The 8,749-nt window shown below is 38.1% G+C and overlaps 1 protein-coding gene across 1 annotated transcript; it reads right to left on the bottom strand.

Annotated features, from left to right (window-relative positions):
• Positions 1-388: 388 nt before the first annotated feature.
• Positions 389-1,279, bottom strand: LOC138715760 (uncharacterized). The gene has a single exon (XM_069848807.1). The coding sequence runs from the start codon at positions 1,277-1,279 to the stop codon at positions 389-391; it is 891 nt and encodes a 296-aa protein (XP_069704908.1).
• Between the last annotated feature and the right edge of the window lie 7,470 nt (positions 1,280-8,749).

Consider the following 8,749-nt stretch of genomic DNA (forward strand, 5'->3'; position numbering starts at 1 on the left):
ACAAACTTCAACAACATGTTGCACAATGCACAACCAGTAATCGTCGGTCAAAGATCTAGTCAACTGGACGTAATAATGGAAATCCTAGTTTACTACCTTCTCCTTTGTAAGGGTGAGAACGATGTTTAGGAGAATTACTGCTTTTAGCCAATTTCTTAACACCAATCTCCTGTGACGAGGACTTGTTTGTCGATCCAGGATCTTGCTCTTCTTGTTGTATTGCTTCATTCCAATCCTCTGGAACTGCTGCTGTTGCTCCCCGAATTTCTTCAGGATCCTTTGAATCACCTGTAGTAGCCGGAACAACAACGTCGACAGGATTCTTCTGCCCATTGGCAGAACACTCACCAGTGTCAGAAGATTCCATTGCTTTATACTTTTTCACTGGTTACTCGTGAAGAATCTCTGATACTTCATCTGCTGAATCTGTTTCCGAGTCACCCTGTTCTATCGTCATAGTCACCGTCTTATCAGTCAGTACACTACTCTTTTGCGTTATTGATTTCTTTTGCAATAAAGTACTCTCGTGCATTAATTTTGTATCCGAAGTACCAATAGATGCTTGTTTTTCGGATAAACTATCAGTCCCATTTTCAGATGAAACACTAGTCATAGTAGGAGTTGTCGCTGCTGTGGAAACACTAGGAGAAGGGATCAAGTCACTCAGTGTAAGACGTGTTCGAGATTGTACCGTCACAGGGGCTTTTACATTCCTATTAGGACACGCTTGCCGTATTTGAGCTGTACTTCCACAAGAAAAGCACGTAAGTTCCTGCCCAGGGTAAGTTACATAGGCTTCGTGACCGGCTATGACAATCGACGAAGGTATGACCTTGTTTAATACCATGTGTGTAATGCGTATACCGGTATAGACATTGTATCGAAATTTGGATGACCACTTTTCATTTTCTATATGTTGCACTTTTCCATAGTTCTGTCGTATTCTTTCATTGGACACTTCCGGTGGTATGTTGAGCACTCGTACCATCACGATTTCTTCGTCTGCAGGGGTTATGTTGACTGTTACATTTTCTCCATTCATAAGTTTAACGGATGATGATCCAGTATGTTGTTGTAGGTAATGTTCATAACTAATTTTATTTGTAAGTTTAATATACAGTGCATTTTGTTTCCCTACTAACTGAATCACTTGTATTTCCGTGTCTTTTATACGTAACCCTTCTTCTATCCATCTATGTATGTCAAATGCTGTAGGACGCGTTTCCTCTTTATTAAATATTGCTTTTAAAGTATTTTCCCTTTTAACTGCACTATTCATGTTTCACTACAAGGTTATCAAAACAAACGCACAATGTAACACTCACTCACGGACTACGTACGACACACGATGTTACCTGCTCTGCTGTCGCCGGCAAACTGTACGTGAATCAAAAGTTGAAGAGCGAAGAAAAGTTATTTCTAACGCACGTATAGCTTTAAAGAAAAATAAATTCAATACTAATTTCGAATTTTATTTAAGAAATGAAATTAATTTATCCCTATACTTTTATTCACAGTAAAATTCGAACTTGTTCGTAGCTGAAAGCGCCACCACCTCAGAATGTAAACAATTGCTGTACCTTCTGACAGACTGGCTGCGCTGCTCTGGCTAGTCAAGCTGGATGTTGAGCGTTTCTCGCTGAGGTACATCGGGTCACTGCAGTGTCCATCTAAAATGCAATATAATTCTGTGCTTTAATCTTCGTAATAAAATGATTGTTAGCGAATGTAATGAACATGATAAATAGGTACGAGACAGTTATGTACGTGAATCAAAAGTTAAAGCGCGTAGTAAAGTTACTTCTAACCAGGGGCGGCTCTACAATAAGAACTGTAGAGCTGCAGAACCGCCATTTAAATGGACCTGTAAAATTAAAAATGTAAAACGTGCTTTTATGTAATCTAGTTCGTTTCATTTATTTTCCAATTCATTCTCCTTCGATTAGAGATTTTATTGTCTGTAGGAGCCTTGAACTGCTGGAGAATTTTAGCTATAGTGTATTATTCGGATCTGTGATCGGCAGTTCCTGGAGCTCAACGCAGGGTAGTCGGCAGCAGAAAACTGGTTTTCTTCACCGCCCCATAAGACTGCATTGGAGCTGCAACCGAAGCAGATCTGTTCGAATATACAAAAGAACCGCCAACACCCTCATCTCTTTATGACCTGCGTTAGAACACACAGGCTTCTGGACTACTGTATATCATTACAGTTCCAGTGTGTTATAGTACTGTGGCTGATGTGATGTGAATAGTCAGTGTGTCTAAGGAAATATTTTATATTAAAAATGAATGAAATGAAATCCTAATCGACCAATCCTTTTCGAAATTAAAAGAGAAATTGCACGTTAACTTAAGAAATTAGGACGTCCTACACCAAATTTAAATTTGGAAATTTCTGGAAAAAGTCGAGGAAATCATGTAGCCTACTAGTCATTTTAATACCGAAATGTGTAATGGACACGATTGGTTTTTTTGCTGCGCTCATGAAAACGCTTTCTCCCCCACCCATGTATTCTGTTTAGAGGAGAAAATACATGGACAAAGACCGGAGTGAAGGATTTAGTTAATTTGACTTAAAAAACTATAAGAGCATGAAAATTCGAAAACTCATTTCAAGTCAAACAGATTTGTCACTGTTAACGATATTAAAATATTCTAACACAGCTTGATTCTGCGTATTGGATTAACATTCAGAAACAAGAAGGAAATGTTTCTAAAGAGAGATATGGTCTACCTAAAATAATTAACTGTGTGAAATTCTGTGCCGCATTTGAATTAGCGATGCGAGGACTTGCTGAATCAGGAGATTCAACAAACCGCGATATATTTCTGGGTTTGACTGATTTTGCTCCACAATTAGATTAGGCCTAAACTTCCAAAGGCTCGTCACAATTGAAAGGAACTATGGAAACAATTCAAAATTAATTGTTGGATAGCAATAAAATTATTGGAAATTTCTCTTCATTGCCACCAAAACATGACGCAAAAAGTTTGATGCAAACTATCTTAATGGAATATAGGTTTAACGGAAATTCAGTCATAATTGAACAACATGAATTAATTTTGCTGGTTAATGGCGGGGCTAACGTAATGAATGGGAAACACGGAGAATTTTTTATGTGTCCCACAGCTCATTTCTTGTCAAGGAATTAAATTTAATAATGCAACAAACATGTTCAGAAACGGGTCAAGTTATGATACTTTATTGCAAGTCTGTGGGAACTTCCAGCTCTCTGTTTTATAATTCCGTCTGCCGGTACGGGTATAGGCTAGAAAAGTTGACGTAAAGAAATTCGATAGGAGTTAAAAGCGTTCGAACGATAGAAAGTTCCTGATGGTTGTTCATTCAGGTATCAATGTATGGGGCACATCTCCACTACGTAACTAGTGCCAGGTGGGATAGGTGTAGCGCACGTAGTGGATAGGGCGCGCGGATCGTTGGAGTACAATTTCGGGTGCACAGTCAACTTCGAGAAGGGGGTAATTACACGCATTATCCGATTTAGATGCAATAAACAGCATGCGTTTGTTAAATACACTATTTTTCATGCAGAACTGCCAACCTTTATAACAGCGAGCCACTACTGCAGTTCTAACGCACGTATAGCCTTAAATAAAAATAAATTCAATAAACTGAAACAAAAGTAATTTCGAATTTTATTTAAGAAATGGAATTAATTTATCCTTATTCTTTTATTTACAGATGGCTTCTAAATGTAGAGTGTCTGGTGTGCACACTGGCATTCAAAGGTATCTGGTATACAATTTTCTGATCATATAAGAGTGAGCGAACTTTCTAATCACGGGATAGGTCAGAACCAAATAAATAACAATTTGAGAAACTTTGAAATAGACCTGCTAGTTTTCAGTAAGCGAATCTATTACCGGGACGGATAAAAAAACTGTTTGAAAAAATATTAAGATTGTTACCGGTATTCTGTATAGTTAAACTACACAAATCTACAGTACTTGAGCTATTACAGGACAACTAAAACAACTACAGCCGTGGCGTTGTGGTCTAAGGCATCCGTGGTGAAAATATGACTCACGAGCACATTGTGACTCGCAATGATAGCTGTGCATTTCTCTTACTTCCTCCCTTCCCCAACCCCCACCCTCTCACTCACTGGAATCAAACTCCGTTCCATTGGTTTATTTGTCTCTGACCTGCGAGTGGCATATCGTCCAATGTCTCTCTCGAAACCATGTACCTCTACAAAAACGAAAGTTTCAAGGAGGATGGGAGGACGCATTTTTTGCTGCCGATATGATGAGAATATTACATGTATGATTTGTTCACAAGTATTACGAGGAAACGGTTGTATAACATAAAAGGGCATTATACTACATGTCACTCATGAAAAATTAAAAGGTGAAGTATTATTATTATTATTATTATTTTGTTATTATTATTGTTATTATTTTTATCTCTGTACCTCGATCCTTTTCCAGCGGATGTACGAATAATGCGGTTAGATCTCCAATTTAATCTCCCAGATTTACAATGTGATGTTAAATGAAAGCTAGATGTAAGGACTTGACAAAGGTTGACCTTTTCAAATCTTGACCAAAAAATAAATATCCCAAGCTTCGTTCTTTCGCTTCCTCTGTTGAAGCCATGTTCGCTACAACTTCATGCGCAGTACAGAAAAAGCCTTCCAACACAATCCGAACCAGTCCTGAACCGGAAACATGTACTGAAGTCGGGCATTCCAACAAGCTTTTGACACGGGTTCGGAACGCGTTCCGAACTGTCAGAAATAGTCCGCGGATTGAGGCATGTACGGAAGAGTACGAGAGATGCGCATGCGCATAAGCTCACCAACGTCTCCTTGATACTGAAGAAAGCAACGAGTTAGAAAATCTCTCTCTTTCTAAGGGTACGTACACGTTGGAGCGATGATAAACGATAAAAGAAGCAGCGATGCTATATGAGGGAGAATTGAAGCATGCATTGTCATTGAGGTGTGCATATTGGAGTAACGATAAAAGCGAAGATACACGATAAAAGCGACGAAAAAGAAAAGTTCCATTTTCTTCGCTCTTGTCGTTCACATGATCTCTGATTAAGATAATATTAATTTGTATAATTACCGGTGGTTATCAATATATCCGAATATTAATCTATTTATTATTATTTCGGCTTATTTAATTATTGTAGATATTGACAAATTGATTAGTTGTGTATTTATTCGTCCTATGTTATGTGATCACAAGAACCAATCACAACACAACGAATTTATAGTATCTTTGGGATGAGAAACGGGTTTAATTTTGTACGTATTTAAGTTATATTAACCTTGAACTTGGCAGCTGATACTTTCTATATATCTTCTTTCATTAAGTGGATGCATAGAATATCTTCTACTGATAAATCGAAATGTTTTCTTCTCGCGTCCTCGTTGCTCCGATATGAACACTTGATTCTTTGATAATACCAAAACGTCGCTAGGTCATTTCTTTTATCGTTTATCGTCGCTCCAACTTGTACGTACCCTTACTCGTTGGAAGAAGGACATGATCCACTGTTCACATCAGTGAGGTTAAAGATGAAAAGTGACAGTACAGACGAATAATAAAACTAGAGATTTAATTTCAATTTTCGCCAAAAAGAAAGGGAATGGAAATTATTTGGGTATTGAAATAGTTAATTACGATTTCAACATGCAGCTTTGATTAATAAATAACGTACATACATTAATAATTAAAAAATAACTATTTTTAGATGAGAGTCCCCCAGTACACGACATTGAATTAGCGGAATTCTTGCCTTCCATATTTTTTTGTCATTTTTTATAGAAAATGATCGAAATTCTATTTTATTCAATTAGAATTAGCTGCGAAACGATAATAATTAAGCATCCCGTTCTTAGCAAAGATGATCACAGTTATAACATCTCTGGATTTAGTACATAACGATCCGCGAAAGCGTTCCAACAGTGCCCAGTCCAGTTTCAATCCCACAGCAGATGCTCAACTAGCGCATGTGCATAAGATGGTACAGGAACCGTACATGCACTGATTCATGAACCGCTTGTTGGAACGAACCTATTGTATTCTCTGCAGTCTGCACTCAGGTATAAGTTACGTTCTTCCACTCAGCAGTTGGACGTTGCCTCGCTCTGACATGCTCCTACCGATGCGACATACACAGTCACATTTCTTGGGAGCAGGGGCGTATATTGCGGGTGTTCAAGGTGTGCACTGTAAATTCGGTAATCTCAATTTTTATTTTAAGTTGTTTTATATAATGCAACAATAATTTTAATGTATCACAATTTAAATGCGTGGTAATCTCATTGGAAGTTGACGTATATAGTTCAAGACTAATTTTAATTTATTACCATTTAAATATTTTAAATGCCTGCTGGTTGAATGTGCACACCATCCCCAGAACGGCTTTCGTTTTAAAACTTACTCTCTGCCTGACGAAGTGGGATGAGGTCTGGTCTGGTTGTCCTGACCGTACAAAAGAACATCCCCTGCTGAGAGTTACTGCTATAATTCTCTGCGTGCGCACGGTGGAGTGGTGGGGATACTCGCTTCTCTCAAGCTCGCAGGTCGTCCTGTATACAGGCAGCTCAACTTGTCAATAGCGTTACAAAATATTGTGTTTGACGTGTGTGTTTACTGTTTGTGTGAGTGAATTTACTGTGTTTAGGTTTTACTAGGGTTCATAGTTGTGTGCCAGCGCAGGTGAAAAATTTGAATTACGGTACTTATTTAATGATAATAGCACTTGCAAATGTACACTGTAAAATATCTTTTGCAAAAGCCATTCTCTTCTCGCCCACTAGGAGAGAAATTACATATAGTGAATCAGGGTAGACCTACCCCGCCACTTCCGAATTTAGTGCAACAATATAAAACAAAAAGCGAACAATACACTAGACATTTTTCTATTTCACAATATGAAATTGTAGAATAGTTAGCGGGTTGTGGAGCTTCAAACAGGTTATTTTGCTGGCCATGGTTATTGTTTGATCATAAATAATGCACTTTTGAATAACGTTATTTGTAGTTGCCTCCTTTCTCCGGCATTTGCAGGGCAGTCATTGAAACAAGGTGGTTAATTTATAAGAAGTTGTGGTGCGAGTACTTTGAATAATATTTAAATGTCATTTTCTTTTAATTTTATGTCATTTTTCCATTAGCTTAAGGGCATTTTAATGATCATTTTAAGTAGATTTTTAGGGCATCAACATCCGTCCCATAGTTTTTATTTATAAATAATACTAAATTATATATTAAAAATGGCAGTTAATGTTGACCCGATATTTCACTTAGGCCTATCATAATTGTGCGAGATAGACCAACTATATATTTTTAACAGAACACCCAAACTCCAGGTTCAGCATACGCCACTGCTTGGGAGTGAGAACTCGCCGTTAATAAATTCGCAAGGGCGCGCGCCTTTGTCACTTCGTGTAACATATTTCCATTGCTGTAGCAGCGACATTTAAAATTTGAAAGTAACCTTCAAATAACACAGTAATTATCATTATTACGTGTAACAAGTATAACACGATACACACAAAAAAGTACCGGTAAATAACGATGAATATATATTTTTTGTTCAGAAAAATTGAGGGGCTGCGACACATCACCCGCATCCATGCACGCTACGCCCTGCTGCGTGTCCACGTACTCTGCTTGTGCGCCACTATAGCTTAGAATTTGAACAGTTACTGTACCTTCGTAGTCCCCGTCTGCCTCGTGTAGGAAGTGAAAAAGATGAGCCTCTAGCTTCACCAAATGCCTCCGCCCCTGCTCCCTGACGCTCTCCTCCCACTCGGCGTACTGGCTGCTGTTTTCAAACAAATGGTCGCTCGAAGACTGGGTGCCAGTTGTATCAAGTCCAGCTGAAAGGTAGTGTAATATTCTGAGTTGTAATAAACTGATTGCTAACTGTGAAGGGGATAAATAAGTACTGTCCACCCGAATGGTTATGTCGCATCCCTGTTTGCCCCACTAGTTTCTCCTGTCCTCTCTGTAAGGGCTAGTAACTGAGGTGTTAGGCTCTTCTCTGCAATTATTTGCTGTACGGAATTGGAAGTTAATGTAGTACTGTTTAAAATAATTTGAAGAAAAGGGCCCTGTTAAGTAAGTGTCATGTGATTTCCCTCATTTTGACGACCGTGTGACATAACCACTCGGACGGACAGTAGCATTACAGCATGTACGTCACCAAACTATTACCATTAAGTGAATCATAAAAGTAAAGTCTGAAAAGGAATCAAAAGATGAAGCACATAGCTACGGTTACTTCTAATATAGGTACAACCTCAAACAAAAATAAATTCAGGGAACTGAAATAAAAGAAGTTTAGACTTTTATTAAACATGAAATTAATTTATCCAAATTTTTTATTTACAAATGGCTTCTAAATGTTGTGTGCCTGTATGTACCAGCAATTGCCAGAGTGCTATAAGTGAGAGTATTATCTTACAGTTTTCAAATTTCCAACTGAAAAGAATAAATTATGTGGCTAGAATCTTCTCGTCTACCACGAAATGTCTTCACGCCAACAAAGCATTAAACACTTTGGAGTAAACGATTTGTACCTAGTACATATTTCTAGAGACTGAAGCAAATGTGCAAGAATACCCCCGAAATAAATGAATATTTAAGGAAACAAAGATATATTAGATAATCGTATTCCTCAACTGTTGCGTTGAATGGGGCCAAGCTTTCTGCATGACGCAATCTGCAGTAGATTCTGGAATGTAGACTACGACTACATCGTAAA

The sequence above is a fragment of the Periplaneta americana genome, chromosome 15 (genome assembly GCF_040183065.1).
Source record: "Periplaneta americana isolate PAMFEO1 chromosome 15, P.americana_PAMFEO1_priV1, whole genome shotgun sequence".
Taxonomy (NCBI): Eukaryota; Metazoa; Arthropoda; class Insecta; order Blattodea; family Blattidae; genus Periplaneta; species Periplaneta americana.